Source organism: Bos mutus, chromosome 3 (assembly GCF_027580195.1).
Source record: "Bos mutus isolate GX-2022 chromosome 3, NWIPB_WYAK_1.1, whole genome shotgun sequence".
NCBI lineage: Eukaryota > Metazoa > Chordata > Mammalia > Artiodactyla > Bovidae > Bos > Bos mutus.
In genome coordinates, this window is record NC_091619.1 from 79,620,355 (window position 1) to 79,639,088 (window position 18,734).

Genomic DNA, 18,734 nt, shown 5'->3' on the forward strand with positions numbered 1-18,734 from the left:
TCTTCCCTCTGTGCAGGGCTGTTTCATACACTCTCATATAAAAGAGAGCTATTTCTTCTACCCCAGTTATCTGAATGCTTGACTTGTAAATGATGCTTTAGTTTTCTCATCTATGTAATGGGTATAACAATAGGGCATTCCTAATGCGGTCCTTGTGAGGATTAAGTGATACTTGACTATTGCCTAGCACACAAATGTTACTAGTAGTAATACATGCAGTTGCTGTTAGATTGTAAATTGAAAGCATATTTCCATTTCAAGGCTTTTATACTCTCCTTTATACTTGGTCCCCTCCTGGAGGACATCCCCTCCCCCACATACAGAGCCACAGTGCTCAGTCCTTCACCTCCTGCAGGACTCTGCCCAAGAGACACTTTATCACAGAGCCCTCCCTACCACCCTATACAACAGAGCGCACTCCACCCCATCGTTCTCTGCATCACAAGTTCTTTTACTCTAATTCATTTTTCTGATACTCTCATCCATTTCTTTATTTTCAGAACTCCTCCCTGAGTAGGGTCTTTGTTTTACTCTCTGCTTTACCTCTGGCATCTAAAACAATGTGAGTCACATAAATATCTGTTGTGTGAATAAAGGAAGCCTGCTGGATCCATTGCCAAGAAACAGAGATCAACTCTTGCTTGCTATCTGACTCTTCAATCTCAGATAACACTGTAAAGTTTACAAAATATTTTTACATCCTTCATCTCCTTTAATCTTCCATAATCTTCAGGGAAGGAGTTATAATCCCCACTGCAGAGATGAAGAAACTGAGACCCCAGATCTCAGAGCAGAGCAACCCCCTGGAGAGGCAGAGTCCTGAACTGGCTCCGGAACCCTCTCGCCACCAGGCACTAAGATGTCAGGGGTCACAGCCTCCCTCTGAGTTGTTTTGGCCCTGATAGAGCAGCTGAGGTTCTCAGGGAAGTGCTGGCTTAGAGAGAGAGGGGGGCCTCAGAAATGGTCTTTATCCCTTAGTCAAGCACCAGATATCACGGAAGGTAGATTTTTGTGAACACATTTGTCAAAATAAACCCACCCATTATTATCAATAGTATAAAAAATGTCTTATGGTTATTGTTTTAAGGCCTCCCGGGCACACGTTTTCCAGGGGAGCACCCCCCACCGAGACATCTTTCCTGATTCTCTAACAATCCAGCCCGGTGCTTTGCTTCACTGCTCTGTCCTCCACACTTGCAGGACTTGTGCCTGGACCTCACTGCACAGCATCACCTTGCTCGTGCTTCCGCAAGGTCAGCTCCGCGCAAGTGCCTTTCAAGGGCCTGGGGACCACCTACCCCTAGAGTGCCACCAAAAGAGCAAGACAAAAAACAGCCCCTCTTCTTCACCACTGCCTCAAGCCCTAAGAACTCAACTAAATTTGTGAAGCTCTCTGTTTTCTCTCCTGCTCCTAGCCTGAAGCACATGGTCATAGGGATTTTTAAAAAAGGTGCTGTGGGAAAATGCAAAGACACATGGGCCTTTCTGGCCATATTTGCATACAAATTGCTTGTGAGTTCAAAATTCAGAGAATTTTTTCTCCCTCTGCTTGCTAAGAGGGAACAAGAGCTCCCTGGAGATATTTCCCTAGGAATGAGAACTTCCAAATTTCCTGAAGAAAGAAAGGGGAGAGTAGAAGGACAAGAAAAGGGACTAGGGCGGGAGAAGGATGCTCAGAATCACTGGTGGCCCTCCCGGCCCTGACCTGCCTCGGGCCTCAGGCATGGTGCCCTCTCCCCTGCGGCAGGGCACCAGTATTTCCACATCTTCTCTCAAACAGAATAGACAGGAAAGAAGAGAAAGAGGAGGACCTGAAGGGAGATTTTAATTTGCTGCCAATTAAGGGCAGAGTGACCCTAATTTATAGCAGCAGAACTCAGAGTTATCACAGATTTTCCATCTTGGGAAAACAGCTCTGCTCTCAGCTGCTCCCTGCTCCCCTGCAAATAGAGCCCACAGCACGTTTAATTGAGTCCAGATTGGCTTTTTACGGGGGTGAGATTCCTCTTTTGGAAAAGATAGCCTTGAGATTTTCAGTTGTTCAAAGATGCGTTTTCAAATTTTCAGAGAGTAACAGCAAAGCCAACTGGAATGATCCCAGTCTCTAGGAAGGAAGGACAAAGCTGAGTAAAAGTAAGGAGAGTTGTTCAGTTGGCTACCAGGCATTGTGCTGCCTGTGATCCAAACTCAAGCCTTATTCTAAGGTGCATTCAACCCAGTGAAATAGGAGATGCCAAAAAATAATAATTGCACAAATGTATGTGTGTGCATTCTAAGTCGCTTCAGTTGTGTCCAACTTTGTGCGACCCTATGGACTGCAACCTGCCAGGCTCCTCTGTCCATGGGACTCTCCAGGCCAGAATACTGAAGTGGGTTGTCATGCCCTCCTCCAGGGGATCTCCCCCACCCAGGGATCAAACCCGTGTCTCTTACATCTAACCTGCACTGGCAGGCGAGTTCTTTACTACTAGCACCACCTGGGAAGTCTGCACAAATAAATATTTAATTACAAACCATAATCGCGAGTATTTTTAAATACAGGGTGCTATGAAAGAGAGTAGGTGGGAACCCAACCTAGTCTGGCCAGTCAGGGAAGTGACATTTAAGTCAAACCAAAGGACTGGGAGCCGATAGGCTGGGGAAGGATGTCCCCATGGGAGGAAACAGCCATGGAAACGTCACTGTGTACAAAGGTGAGACCTGAGATGGCGCAGCACCCAGACTGGGAAGGCCTGCCTGAAAGTCCCATCAGAGCCTCCCTGATCACAGTTTTGGTGATGCCTCCACTCTTCCCCTTCCCCACTTCATTGCTTTAGATCAGTCTTTAGGTCTTACTTTCCTATTGTGCCAAGAACTCTGAATTTCCTTCTGAATACCATATGTCTCTTCCTCTGGCCCCCTTTGCCATGGACACACTTTCACTTTGACCTTGTGCATTTTCAGAAATGCTCAGAGGTTATCAGTATGCCGTGGGTGGTGCCCAACCCCAGCAGAGGAAAGTGTTTGGGGACCGCTGGCTTGGACCACTCAAGACACAGCATACTGGAGAAAAACAAATTAATATCGGCTCTCCATCTCAGATGCCACCTCCTTTAGAAACCTCTGCCAATAATTCCAAACAATTCATACCTCTCTCCTCCTTGATCTACAAACCTTACATGTGCATGTTCCTCAAGGCACTTAATTACATTGAATTTTGCATTCATGCAACACATATTTGGTGATTTTCTATCAAGAATATGCTCAACTAGTTGGTTGTTAACTAAGACTGACTCCTTGATCACAGAGAAGTAGGTAGAATGGAAAGCGGCTCTTGTTATATGACAATGGAGAAGTTCTTTAACATCTCTGAGACTCAGTTTTCTCTTGGGAATAAAAAGACTGACCTCCTTTTATGAATATACATGTATGGAAAACACTATCAGAAGCTATCTCTGAGAAATAGGAGTATGGGGAATTTTGTCTTCACATTGCATTTCTGATTTTGTTTTTAGTGGACATAATTTCTCATGAGGGAAAAAGCATTCAAACCACTTTTCTTTTAGGTTAAGAAAACAATACCACTTCATTTTGTTGTGAGAATTAGTGAGGTATGATATGTGCATGGTTAGGACACATTAACCTCCCTCAGAGCAGTGTCTATGGGCTATGAACAGAAACTGGGGACAGATGGAGGAAAGACTGGATCCTTGCCACACCTCTCAGTAGTACCTACTCCAGAGATCAAAGTCATTCTCTCCTACACACCAGCTTCTTTCTAGAGCAGAGACATGGCCAAGGGCATCTCTCAGCTTCCCTGCCCTAAAGTGGCTGCCCCTATATCCCAGAATGGCCTATAATTAGCCCATCATAGTGAGACTGGGGGCAGGGTTATGACTGGCAGTCTCCCCATAACAAGGCTGGAGAGTGGACAGAGTTTCTTTTCCCAGTAGATAAAGGGGGCAGAAGGAGGAAGCTTAATTCAGGGCAACACTTTTGTAAAGACAAAACAATAGGATTCCATTACAAAATGCAAAATGCCTTGCCAGCTGTGTCACCCCATAGTAGATGCTCAATAAATGACGGTGACTATAATTACACCATTAACATGGAGGCTTGGGCTAAATGGGAATAAATGAGTATGACTTAGGAGACCTGTGTGGGAACGCTGGCTGAATGTGAGAGCACCGGGGAAAGAAAGACAGAAAAGTGAATTCCTGAATGTGGGAGCACTGGGGGTTGAAGAACAAGATTTCACGGCGGGGTGGGGGAGGGGGAGAGATGGAGAAAGGGAAGAACTTGAGCCGGATGCGGGGAGGGGTAGTGTTAACTACACAGATTCTAGAGGCTGCATGACAGAGAAACCACTCTACACAAAGATCAGGACAGTGAGGTTTGATTCAATGAGTTAGTCTCAAACCATGTGGGGATATCAATCTTGCCTAACAAAAACAGTAAACTTCCTACTGAAGAGGATCCTGTCATATATTTCTCCTGTATCCGCTTTAGTTGCTAAACAAATATTTATCCAAATGGAATTGCCTGTGACTTCCTGGGAGTTTATACAGGACGTGTCACTTGGCGGGTAAGGAGCTGTGGCTCCCAGGTCCCTTCTGTCCTTCTCTCCTCCACATCAACACTTAGCAGACAGACCACTGGCCTGTTGATTTGATCCTGTGAGTCTGGGGGAATCTACTTTCACTAACATCCCAGACTGGTTAAGAAACTTTCTAAACTTGAGTCCTGAGGCTGAGAGCTGGGAGGGTTATTGATAAAACATTTTGACCATTTCATCCCTATACGTATATATGTGTGTGTATACACACACACACATATATAGTTTTAATCCCAACACAAAGATGAAATCTGACAAGTACTCCTTAAAGAAAAAATCAAGTTGCAGCCAGTGTAAGGGAGCAATGCCTTACTTTCATCTTGGGAAGGGAAACCAAGCAGTGTTGGAAGTGCTGGATTCTCTCCACCCCTTGACTGACTACTTGCAGGGCAGTCGGATATGGTGCCTTGCTGCCAGCTGGGGAGAACAAACTGGGCGCGCTCAGCTCAACTCAGCTCCTCCCTTGCTCAGAAGCGGGAAGAGATGCCGTTTATCAGTGGCCCTTGGGAAGCCCCCATTGCAGGTTCTGGCACTCTGAAGACTATCTGGCCACAGACAAAGCACTCCATTCCTTGGCTCAGGGACACCAGATGTGAGTGCGCAGAGCATGCTGTGAGCAGCGTAGAGAAAGAGAGGGTAACTCACCGGTAGATTGAGAACATCATCAAAAATTGTTGCTGTTTATTGTCAGTCAGCCTACTGCTAATCTCAAACAGGCAATATTTAGCGACTAAAAGTTCCTATATAACACCCAGCAATTCTCTGAAGGGAGACGATAAAGAGCCACCATGGAACTAAGCACCACTTTCTTAAGGCACAGGTCTCAGAGGAGTCCGTATGAGACGAGCTAACTTCCATCACACTGAACATTAAGGTGGAAAAAGAAAAACAACCAATCCTCTGCAGGGAGTATGAAAATTCTGTACAAACTATGACTACATTGGTGTGAAATTCAAGAGGTGGAGAAAAAGTGGAGAAAAAGTAAAATGGTTGTCTTGATGGATGCCTAATCCCATCAGGAAATGATGTCAGTTTCCCTGGAAGAACAGATAGGAGCCTTTCCAGGAACTTTAGGATTTCAGGCAACAGGATCTGTTCTTACCTTAGGATGTTCAACCTTCACAAGGCTTAAGAAAGTCCCTGTCCTTGAGTAATATTAATATAGCTATAACCTAAAAGTTCTAGGTGCTAGGAAGGTCTGCCCCAGAGATGGTTATATTATAAAAGAAAGGTTCTGAGGTTTAGAAATTTTGCTCTATCATATCCTGGGGAAATCTCAAAGGAGGCAGTGCACTCTCATTCTCTCCGTTTAATTCATGGGAGTAACTACAAACACACACTAAACACCACCCAGGCACTGCACGTGCACTTCCGGTGGTCCTCCCCACCCTTTGCAGGTGGGCACCCTTATGCTTCCCATATTATAGGTGAGCAAGTTGAGTCTCGGGGAGGTCAAGTCATTTGCTGACCTGGCAGAAAAGGGTTGAGCCTAGTTCCACAAGACCTTCTGATGCCAAATCCCTTCTGTTACTGGCTCCACTACACATGGCAATCGCCAACCACTTAGAAAACTCCTTCTTTTTAAGTAACTTCTCTCAGTCTATTTGCAAATGAACTTTCTTAAATTACAGGGATCTTAGCTCAAGGCTCCACCTACAAATGACTCACAATTGTTTCCAAAATGAATAGCTGATTTTCGGAGAATCAGGCAAATTCATTTACTGATGAAACTGCAGTAACAATAGACCAACATCAGTCTCAACATCAGGGTCACAAATTCCAATCTCTTAATTTTTGGTCACACCATGCAGCTCTCTAGTTCCCCCACCAGGGATCAAGCTCCAGCCCTTGGTAGTAAAAGCTCAGAATCCTAACCACTAGGACTGCCAAGAAATTCCCCCAGTTACTGAGGGCATAAACCACTAAAAGCCCAAAGTTAAAAAGCCTGGGTTTCAGACAGGCTCCATCAGCTGTAGTGACCTCAGCGCCAACCTCATAGGCCTAATTTTAAAAGGGAGAGAGAAAGATAGAAAGCTAAAGAAAGAAATCTTGTTTTATTAGATTATTTGAAAATTTAATGGTAATATATAGGAAATAGTTGTGTAAGCTGCAAAGCCCTATACACATGGAAGATTCAATTATGATTATTTTGATGTAGCTATTTGGCTGGATCTTACAGAGAATCTGAATCATCAGAGTTTTTTTTTTTTAAATGAGGTGCAAAATGGCATAATGATCAAGGACCAAGCCCCAGACTCAGGATAACTATTTTCAAATCCTGGCTCTCCCACTTAACTTGCTATTTGATCTTGATCAAATTACTTACCTTCTCTGTACCTCAGTTTTCTCATCTGGAAAATGGAGCTGATAATTACTGCCTATCTCACAGAGTTGCCCTGAAGACAATACAAGTTAAAATACTTAAAGAACTTAAAATAGCTCTTGGTACACAGGATGTTTGATGTGTATTACCCTACTAGTATGATGTTTATCACACAGACAAGGGGTAGACTAGCGTTTAAAAGACTTCATTACAATACAAAACTGCTGCAGCAGAGGCACTAAGATACAGGATACTTTTGACAAGCAACCCAGCAACGTACTGGATTTTTAACTCTCTGGGATGCCCTTTTATAGAGAAAAATAAGTCATCAGCCTCCCAGTAAAATCCTGCTTCTTCCTCCCTTCCCCTGCTGGCTTCCTACACAAACAAACATAAAGGCACCACTCAAAGCCGTCTTTCCTCTTCCTTACTCTTCCATCCCTGAAGATCAGCTTCATCCCAGGGTGAAGGCCCAGTTGAAGAAGGCTGGACAGCCTGGGCAAGTCCCTGGAGACCAGGGCAGCGGCAGAACGTCCAGCGTTTCTCCTCCACTCTCCATCTCAATCCTTCCATCCTTCCTGGCTCATATCACACCCCATTTCCTCCCAAAAGACTTCTCGGCACTCTGCATCTGTAATTGCCAATTCTGTATTTGCTGGCTGCATAATTATTACACAAGTGCCTATTTTATTGCTCCTAAAAGATAACCTCCCCAAGGGCTAGTCATAGTTCGTCTAGAATCCCCACAGTGCTGAGTATGGTGCTCCAGACAGACATCGTATGTATGCCATAAATAATTGGGGAAGGGGTTGAATTCACTGGAAGGAGCCCAGACTCCCTGCTAAGGGGTCAGATGCAAACCAGGTCAGAGCCTTTACTCCTCTTCCCAAGCTCATGGGAGACGCTGCCATCAGATCACAGCATTCCCTCCCAGAGACCCTGGAAGAAACCACAACATCCTTTTCAACACTGCACCACAGGCCACCAATACAAATTGACTGGAAAGATTAACCCTTTTTGCCTTCTCTGCTTCCTAGGCATTTCCTTAACCGAGACAGCACTGGGACCTCACCACTATTACCATAACCACCATACTCTATTGTACATAGCTATTGACCTGTCTGCCTCCGGTAGACCAGGCTTTCAAACTTTTAATCACGAGAGCTCAATAATAACCCAAATTAGCATGTACCAAACTGAAGCTAAAATTTCTCCAAACAATATTCATCTGATTAATGTAACGCACTCTGATATATCCCTATTATAGTCCTATCTAAAATACTGATTCAGACTCACAAATTTCATCTCATGGTGCACTACGGTTTACAACTCTATTCATATGATAGATACACTGTGCTTAGCCACTCAGTCGTGTCTGACTCTTTGTGAGCCTGTGGATTGTAGCCTGCCAGGATCCTCTGTTCACGGGGATTCTCTAGGCAAGAATACTGCAGTGGGTAGCCATTTCCTCCTCCAGGTGATCTTCTCAACCCAGGGATGGAACCCAGGTCTACCACATTGCAAGCAGATTCTTTACCATCTGAGCCACCAGGGGAGCCCGATATGATAGATACATATAAAATATTAGTTCTATAAATAATGTTCCTTAAGATAACACTGTGCTGTGCTGTGCTTAGTTGCTCAGTTGTGTCTGACTCTTAGTGACCCCATGGACTGTAGCCCGCCAGGTACTTCTGTCCATGGGGATTTTCCAGGAAAGAATTCTAGAGTGGGTTGCCATGCCCTCCTCCAGGGGATCTTGCCAGCCCAGGTATTGAACCCAGGTCTCCTGCATTGCCGGTGGATTCATTACCATTTGAGCTACCAGGAAAGCACAGCTGTAACTAATAATCCCTAACATCTTAGCCTTCATTCAACAGAAGTTCATTTCTTGCTCACCTAAACAGGTGCGGACTAATGGGTAGCTTGCACTGGGCAGTCATTAAGGGTGGATTCCAAGCCATTTGCATCTTGTGGTATCTTCAGCATATGACTCCTGGAGTTCCCACGTTCAAGATCATAGCAATCCTGCCTGGGAAGCTTTTTGTGTGTCAGGTGTACAAGTGACACTCATTGCCTTCAATCTCTTTCCATTGGCTAATATTTAGTCACATGGCCTTACAATTGCAAGGGACCTGAGAAAGTAGTCTAGCCATGTGCCCGGGAAGAGATGAAACAGATCTGATGACTAGCTAGAAGTCTCTGCCAAAGACCTGCCGTCTGAAAAATTCTCCAAGGGAAGGACCTAGCCTTACTCCCATTTATATCTCTAGTGACTAGCAAAATATTTGGCTCAGAGTAAGTGCATAGAAAATGTATGGTCAGAGAATGAATGGAGAACACAGTAGGTCCTGGCCAGAGCTCCAGAACTGTTATGGTTCATGATTAGGCTTCACAATTCTCTCCAAACTCACACCTGTGCAAATCCTCTCCCCTGCCCAAAGCAGACTTGAATCTGAATATCTGGATTAAGGCAGGTGGGGAAGATACCAGAGAAACTGTCTTGGTGTTTTCCCATCTATTTGTGGGCTACACAGCGACTTACTCTTCCTACAACCACATGCCTGCTGAAAAGGAGCACAGCAGAACAACTATAAGCACACAGGCTTTTGAGGCAGATAAATCCTGACCAGGCCTGTCTCTGGTTACAGAACTACAGCTGAGCATTCAGGATTCTGAGCACCGTCTATGAATTATCTCATTGCATCCTCACAATAAGCCCCTGAAGGACATGGGTTTCTCCCTCTGACCCTCCAGTTCCCTGAGTGAGAATTAACATCCTCTACCCCTATGTCCCCAGAGCACTTTTTCCACAATTCTTTCCTATAGTAAGTCCCTCACAACAAATGAGTTTCATTCTGAAAGCACATTCATAAGTCCAATTTGTTCCTAAATCCAATAAAGCTAGCCTAGGTACCCAACTAACACAATCGGCTGTAGAGTACTGTACTGTAATTGTCTTATAGTACTTTTCACACAAATAGCACATAAAAAACAAACACAAAAAATAAAACACTTATAATCTTGCAGGACAGTACCTTGAAAAAAACAGGAGTACAGTACAACAGCTGGCATATAGGGGCACATTCTTTGAAAGTTTGCAACTTGAAGGTTCATATGTAGGGGAGTTACTATAATGCATGAATGGGGGAGCTAGTTGACATGCGGAAGCCCATATCTATTTATCCTGCCTCTCCAATTACACTTCAAGGATGGGTCAAAATACCTAGCATCAAATGCCAAACCCAACTTAAGAGTTGTGTGAGGCTAGCTAAGACACTTACCACAATATTTGAGCCTTGACTTCCTTATCTGAGAAATGGGATCAGAAGTCCAGCATCAAAGGGATGCTGGAACATATAAACCCAATACCAATAAAGAACTATGCCTAGCACATAGTAGGTTCTTTAAAAAGTAAGACTGTCCCTCCTCCTTCTCTCCTTGACAGCAAGGATAAAGTTTTATTCCTGAGCACTAACACTGTATCTTGCACATAATAAATATATAACAAATGTCAGTTGAAATGCACTGAATGACCAGCCCTTTACTGTTGAAAAATACAAATAAAACACACAAACCCGGTGTGAATCTTTAGAAATCCTTTTATCTCCCCTCCCCTCTCCCACACATTTCTTTACTCTTTTCTCTTTGGGAAACGTGAACTTCTTTTTCTTGTACTTAGAAATTTTAAATGGCTAACAGAGCACCTCAGGATTCTTTCCTCTGGCCATTATCCTTCTCTTTCAAGTTGTGCTCAGCAAGATTATTTGGATATTGGAGCTAAAAACGGTCAGATTACAAGTAGAGGGCCCTGAAATGTAACATTCCCCATTGCAGGATTCTGGAATTACACCAAGCACCAGGGAGGGCTTGCTCTTCCCCAAAGAGCTCACTGTTCTGAAAAAAGTCTTTGTTTTAAGGCTTTGCGAAGCTGCCCTGCGGCATCTCCTCCGGGATCCCCAGCACTAGTGGGGACTGCTCACATCTAGAGTATCTACACGCTCCCTGTAAAACTGAACATTCAAGAGTTCTACCATCTTGTAAAAACTGCTGCTGAGTCTTGGTTTATCTCACAGCATAATGATCATTGTTTTGGAACCACTTGTTCTGAGTTCTCCAGCAAGCCCCTGCTAATGATAACAGCTAACACAGGTTTACTAGGCTTTGTATCAATTATCTCCTTTAATGCTCACAAAAAGCCTACAAAGTGGATATTACTCTTATCCCCATTTTGCAGAGAAAGAAACCAAGACTTAGAAGGTCAAAGAACTTTGCCCAAGTTCATAGAGCCAGCAAGCAGCAAAGCCCCAATTCAAACCCTAGTCTCTCAGGTTCCAACCCCATTCCGTTCCTGCTACTCCACACCACCTCTTTAAATGGCTATAAAAGAAGGTCCTTTCTGTATAGAAATACTTGAAAAAATAAACAGTTTGGACTGGTTGATCTTTAGGTCCCTTCCCCCTCTTAAAAAAGAAATCTATGGTTCTATGGAGAGAAGGAAAAAAAAAAGGAAATGTAAGGAGGCCAAACATTATGAGGCTTGGCTTATCAGTATTTAATAACAGCTTTTGGATCAAAACTCTACAGAACCTTATTTATGGTCAGACAGTTACTGTTAAGCAGAACCTTTTATACAACCTTTTCATCTGAGGATATTGTAGCCTTCTACTGCCTTTCTATTAGTGAGAGATGGGGTGTGAAATTTGCTGGCCCTGCCAACATTATCCCATTAAATTATCTGCCCTCTTTCAATGTAATTCACTCAGGGGCACCAGTTTGAGCCTCAGGCCCTGTGGCTGTCCGTGCCTGGGCGTTCTGAGGGGGAGGTGTGAGGGAAAAGGCTCAGGTGGTAGCAGCACCACGACATAACATCAATCCACGTTTCACTGCTTTACCAAAATAAAGTGGATGCCACGATTATACCATTCCTAAACAAACTGAAAACCCCAACCAAGCTTACTGCAACAAAGAGAGAGCCTTTTTACTGCTGTTTATTTTTATTTTGTATTCGTTAGCTTTTTAGATATTCCTGGCATGCAAGTCAGGCTCCGTGTAACAAGCAGCTGCATTTAGTTAAGGATTTCGAAGAGTTCCCCCCACCCCATTATCCTCCCCCCACCGCCCACTTAAACTCCAGAGAAATTTCTCAGACTCAAAGAAGGCTATTCCTTTCTCTTCGTCTGTCTACAGAACAGTCTCTCCCGACACACCTCGGGGATTAGGTAAGGCCAGGCTGAGGCTCTTGTGTCAAGAAAGAGACCTCGGAGACTTGAGTGTTTCCCAGCTGGGGCTGGATTTGCAAGGGTCTAATTCACATCGGGAACTTGGAGCAGGCAAGCCAGCTCTCCCACCAGAGAACATTCTAATAAATCACCCCTGTTCAGCCTACACCCCAAGTTGTACACCACGATGCAAATACAGGCACTTCATCAAAATATATCTCATCGCTGGTTGGAAGGAATTGCCAGACACACTCCTCAAACCGCATCCAAGTTGCAGTTCATTACAACGATATAATTCCTCTTGATCAGAGGTGCAGACCATCCGAGGCCCTTCCGGTCTATCTCTGAATTACAGCAGGTCTGGCTTGGGGAACTCCAGCACAGGAAGGAAAACTGAAATTGGCTGTCTCCAATCATTTCTTATGGGCTTCTCTGATGGCTCAGCGGATAAAGAATCTGCCTGCAATGCGGGAGACACAGGAGACATGGGTTTGATTCCTGGGTGAGGAAGATTTCCTGGAGGAACAAATGTCAACCCCCTCCAGTATTCTTGCCTGGAAAATACCACGGGCAGAGGAGCCTGGTGGGCTACAGCACATGGGGTTGTAAAGAGTCGGGCACAAGTACAATCATTTCTTATAACTCCTAGATACGGCTAAAAAAAATGTTCCTTTGCTACTCTCAGAATACCTTGGGGAATAGCCCCTTTGGCAACTACATAACATAAAAGGAGTGTAAATTTTAAGACTTAAAGCAGGAATGACTGTCCAGGGCAGCAGTTAGATAAGAGCATGAACTCTTACGGTCTGTAAGGCCAGCAAGGCCATTTCCTAGCCATGTGACCTTAACAAAGCAATTTAACCTCTCTATGCCTAAATCAAAATGAGCTGATTACACCACCTTCCTCATGGGGCTGTTGTGAGGATTCAGTGAATTAATACTTGCAAAGTGCTTAGAATGGTGACTGGCCTATTGTAAGGATTATGCAAGTGTTTGTTAAATAAATTGTATAAACAGAGGCATCTCGGAATGCTTGGGTTCAGGGAAATACATTCCTAGTTGAGGTCAAAGGATTTGGCACCATTCATCAGCTTCTCTCAGGCCCAATAACAGCCGGCCTGGTGGGAGAGAAAGCAGAAAGTGAGACAAGATAGAGGCCCCATGGATTGTGCAGATGTGGGCTAAGGCCCAGGAGCCCCGGCAATCCCTGGCAACCTACCCAGGAAGGCAACTCATTGCCCTAGGCATCAAACACTCCAAATCAACGCTCCTATCTTTGGGGGATTATAGTTTTCTTTAAAAGTCAGATTATAGCTAGAAACATACAACCATAAAAATTCACGTTAACTTTTGTGTATTATTTCTGGGGGTTTGCATAGCCTTAATTTCAAGGCTTAATTTTAGGTCTTAATTTTAAGACCCTCTAGTCTGGGTGCCCTTCTCCAGTACTTGCCATACATGGTTTCACTTAGATCTCATATACTCAGGTAGGGCTCAGAAAAACTGATCACCATACCCAGTAAGTATAAGAGAAAAGATTCAAACCCATTCTGGTTCTGTTAACTCCAACACCTGTGCTCATAACTATTAACTGTTAAGTTCTACCACACTCTCTTCACATTAGAAGACGAGAAAAGAGAAGGAAAAATCCTTGAAAATATACCATGTTGAGTTTTTACTAGGAAAAGCAAATTATACCACTTTAAAATTATACAACTTTATATATGCCCAAGGAGATTATTCTCCATTCAACAAAAATCTATGGCCCACCCTTACTATATATGTATATATGTCATTTATATAGATATACATATATGTGTGTGTGTGTGTGTGTGTGTGTATATATATACACAGGTGGCTATTCCAGGTGGCTCAGTGGTAAAGAATCTGCCTGCCAATGCAGGAGACGCAGGAGACATGGGTTCAATCCCTGGGTCGGAAAGATGCCATGGAGAAGGGAATGGCTACCCACTCTAGTATTCACGCCTAGAAAAACCCCTGGACAGCGGAGCCTGGCAGGCTACAGTCCATGGGGTTGCAATGAGTTGGACACGACTGAGTGACTGAGCACACACATATATATACATATAGTCTACAAAGCCCTCCATTCTCCATAGGATGCTGGGTAAAATTTTCAGAAATATTTTAAATAGGGTATGTGGTCACCACCAAACCACAGCCAATTTGGACACTAATGGATGCAAGTGACACACCATTTAGAAACTTTCAAGTATAATTTGAGGCCTATGCTCGCCATGTAGGAGACAGAGAGGAAAATACAGACCAAAGTTTAGTCTGTAAAAGGACTCCTAACCAAATATCAGGAAGATAACCCCAGGTATCAGAATAGCAGTACAGCCATAAGGAAACTGAATCGATATTAGAAATTAAATATTCCCAACACACTGCCAGAGGCAGTGGGACCACACTGTTTGTCAACTGGGCCTCAACGTGGCTCCCCAGGGAGATCTTCAGGTGTCTCCAATAATGATGGGGCTGAATAGCTTGGTCCCCGGTGTTTTCACTAGAAAGCTAACAGTCTTATTGCCCTCAAAAGACTCTGATTCTAGAAGCAGACAGAACAGGCACCTATTAAAACAGCTTTGGAAAGTTTACAAAATGACAGCAAACAGTAGCAGGCCACCACCCTCTGACTCCAAGCAGCCAAACCACAGAATCTATAAGACTCTGAGAGGCAAGAGTGGGTTCTAAATGCCCTGAACTCTGGGTACAATTATCAAGGCTTCAGTTTCTTAGAGAGTTTTAGCTCTGGATTGGTAAGAGGTCAATGGGGAGAAAACAATGAACAGACAGAAAAAAATAAATGTAAAGGTTTGCTACTTCTGGCTAACAAAAGAGAAAAGTGGTGGGAGAAACGCTGAGCATTTTTTAAAATAAATAAATGAAACATATCTCCCTTTACGCTGATTTCCTGAGCCTCTGGCTGAGTTACCTTGAGAATCTTGGATCAGACAAGAATAAATCTGAGTTCCAGTAGATCTGTCCCCAGAGAAAAGATCAAGCATTCACAGAAATGGAAAGGGATTTATTAGACAATAAATAAGACAGTAATAATGGATTTTAGCTCATTATTGAAGAGTTCAGGATAGGCAATACTCTTTTTAAAAAAAAGATAAACTTTAATGGGAGAAAAAGAAACAATTTTAATTCATACAAATGGAGGTTCCACAGAAATGGGACCTAAGAAGTGGCCAAAGAAGTGGCAACTTTTATACTTTTTAAACAAACAATAAATTTGTGAGAAATTTTAAGTTTTTTAAGCTTGTAGACAGTTAAGATAGAATTTGGGTGACTGCTTACAATTTTGTTACAATGATTACAGTGTCTACATTACAATTGTCTACAATGATTACAAAATGATTTTCTGGACATTTACTTAAAGGCAGATTAAGAAGGAAAGGTACACTGGACCCCCATGTCCTCTCCTTGGTTCTTCCCCTTCCCCATGATCTAAAAGCATCAATTGCCGAAAGGTTATACAGAAGGAAAGGAGTAGACAGAGGATATAACTGAAATTGTCAAGGCCCCAAACTAGAAGCCTTGCCTTTGCTAGAATCACCCTGGTTATCTCCACCTCAATTCGCCCTGCAACCTGACATCACGACTGTTTACAATGTTGTAGGCAGTATGGCCCATTTTTTACTTTTCACCCAGGTGTGTGGCATGGAACCAGATGTTTGGCATCAAGGAAGCAAGCATCCATGTGACCAAGCTGTTTACATTTCATTAGGATTTTTCATCAGGGAGGTGCACTCCCTGCTGATGTACATCTTAATTACAATTAAGAGCTGTATTTACCCCGGAGGAGTCTCCAGATTAGCACAACCACACTATAGGATCAGTTTCAGAATCATCCTCGGAAAATGTGGTTCCCACTTCCCCAAAGTCATCTCTAAGAAATCAAAATTCACACAAAACTTCCTTCCAGAGTGTGTTTTTCTACTACGAAAAAATATTAGCTAGATTTTAGTCCAAACTAATTCTGCAGTCATAGTCCATGTAGGGAACAGATCTCTTCCCCTCAACTGCTAAATAGCCCAGAGCCTTTTTTCTCCCTAAAAGCACAGCGTTAACTTAAAAATGAAAGATGCATGATAAAAGAGCATAGGTTGGGGCTGGGAGGGAGGGAGGGAAGAATTCAGGGGCTCCAGTACTCCCTCAAGGGATGCATGTTAAAAGTGAGGCCCAAAACCCTGGAGACTTTAATCAACTTTCCCCCTCCAGCCTCCAAAGAATGAATCGGTTGTCTCCACGGGCGCAGCCCGGCTCTTCCCTCTCATTGTGTCCCGGCTCAGACTCAGCAAGGATCCCAGCTTCCCGCAGCGAACTAAGACGCCGGAGCTTTCGGTGAAGTCTTTCTCTAACTGTTGCGATTGTCTTTGGAGATTACCAAAATCAAGTATGCATTAGCTGGCTTTTCCCCTCTTGTTCGTACACACACACACACACACACACACACACACACACACACGTGCACTTAGGAGCGGCAGGCCGCCTCTGACAGCACATTTTGCACAAAGTGGCGGCGCCGGCAGCGCACACGTTGTGGCCTCCATCGTGACCCTCCAGAAGCCCGGCGAGTCGGGCACCGTGGAGATGCGAGGCCGCCCGAGCCCCAGGAGGACAGCGCTTTTGTTTGGGTCGGCCTGCGGACGACACAGACTCTCGCAGGCATCCCTGAAAATACAAACTCCCTTCTGGACCACGCTCTCCAGGACCGCTGCGATTTGGGAGCAGGATGGACTTGAACAAAGTTGAAGCTCATTTAGGGGTCCAACGAGAGATGGGGAGACGAAAAGCATCCCATTGCTCCACGAACCCCAACCCCTCCACGCTTCCTGTCAGCGCTGACAACTGAGGCTGGGCGCCGGAAAAAGTCCCGGCGCACCCCCGGCCCGCATCGAGGTTCGCGGGTGAATCCTCGCCTGTCTCCCCGGCGCCTGAGGTCGCGCTGGAGAGTCACCCGACGGGACGCCGGCCGCCCCCCCGAGGCGCGCGCGGAGCTTTCCGTCTACCCAGTGCCGGACAAACCGGCTGGAGGTTGGGCGGGGCCGGACGGGCCCGCAAACTGGCCGATGCGCCTCTTACCTTGGGCCGTGGCCCCGCGCGCCGCCAGCAGCAGCGCGGCCAACAGCGCCAGGAGCGGCGGGCGCGCCCCGCGGCGGCGCGGCCGGTGCATTCCTCCTCTCGCGGCGGCGGCGGCGGCGGCTCCCAGGCCGCGCGCAGAACATCCACAGGTTCTGCCCGGGGTCCCAGCCACCTCGTCCCGGTCGCTCTCCCCGGAGGATGCCAGGGGCGTCTGCGAAGTTCTTTGTCCGTCTAACCTGCTCCTTCGCCTTCGCCCGGCCGCTCAGGACCCCGTAAGCGCGGTCCCTCCCCAGCCCTCTGGCTGCAGCCTCGCCGCGGCTGGACAGTCAGTTCAGTCGCGGGTTGTCGGGGTCGCCCTCGCGAAGGGCGAGTCTCGCCCGCGCGGACTCTGAGAACAGCTCGCCCTGCGCCCGGGGGCTGCCGTCCCGGGGCTCCTTCCGTGGCGGCCGCGGCGGCTCCTCCCGCTCTGCGCGCTGGCTCTCTTGCACTCAGCCTCCCTCAACTTGTCACTTTCCACCAACTCTCCAGCCCAGCGCCTGGGCCCCGACCAATGGCAGAGGCGGACCCAGGCCGGCGACCCAGCGCCCTCTGCTGCCGCCTTTCAACACCCGCACCCTGAGGACGTCCCGAGGTTGTTGTTCCCGCGCCTCCAGCAAGCTCACCTCCCCTCCCCCACGACACCTCAAACCTGCAGCCCGAATTGAGCAGGGGGGGACCTCGGGGCCACTTGACAAAGGGAAATCGAGGCTCAGGGAGGTTTATCTGGCTCGCAAACCTGTAGCTAAATGACTTAGTTAGGAGTCCCAGATAGTAGCGATCTCAGCTTTTCCTCTCTTAGCTGTGTAACCCTGGGTAATAGAACATTTAGTGATACCATGCAATTTCCCTTTTGAGTTTCTCTTTGACCAATAAAGTGATTTATGGTTTCTCATTTTTGTTTTCAATTTCTAGTTTCACTGCATTGAAATCAAAGTCATCAGTACCGTTTCCTTTTGGAGACTTATTAAAGATTTCTGTAGTCAGTTTCTGTCAGTGTCCCCTTGGTCTCTTCAAAGAAGGTGTTTTTCTGTCTTCAGAATTGGAGATAGGTGATGATCTCAGTTTGACCTGGTGTTTATTATGTTACTTAGGCCTTCTGTGGAGAAGGCAATGACACCCCACTCCAGTTCTCTTGCCTGGAAAATCCCATGGATGGAGGAGCCTGGTAGGCTGCAGTCCATGGGGTCGCTGAGGGTCAGACACGACTGAGCGACTTCACTTTCACTTTTCACTTTCATGCGTTGGAGAAGGAAATGGCAACCCACCCCAGTATTCTTGCCTGGAGAATCCCAGGGACTGGGGAGCCTGGTGGGCTGCCGTCTATGGGGTCGCACAGAGTCAGATACGACTGAAGTGACTTAGCAGTAGCAGCAGGCCTTCTGTGCCTTCGCTTTTTTTTTAAGCTGCTTGGCCAAAGGGATCATTAAAGTCTCCTACTAACAGTATG

The 18,734-nt window shown here is 45.6% G+C and overlaps 1 protein-coding gene across 1 annotated transcript in view; it reads right to left on the reverse strand.

Moving 5' to 3' along the window:
* Positions 1 to 17,500, reverse strand: part of ROR1 (receptor tyrosine kinase like orphan receptor 1) — a 472,088-nt gene extending 454,588 nt beyond the window's left edge. The window contains exon 1 of the mRNA XM_070367903.1: positions 17,249 to 17,500. Coding sequence (XP_070224004.1) covers positions 17,249 to 17,339 — 91 coding nt within the window. The 5' untranslated portion in view covers positions 17,340 to 17,500. The remainder of the gene's footprint in view (positions 1 to 17,248) is intronic.
* Between the last annotated feature and the right edge of the window lie 1,234 nt (positions 17,501 to 18,734).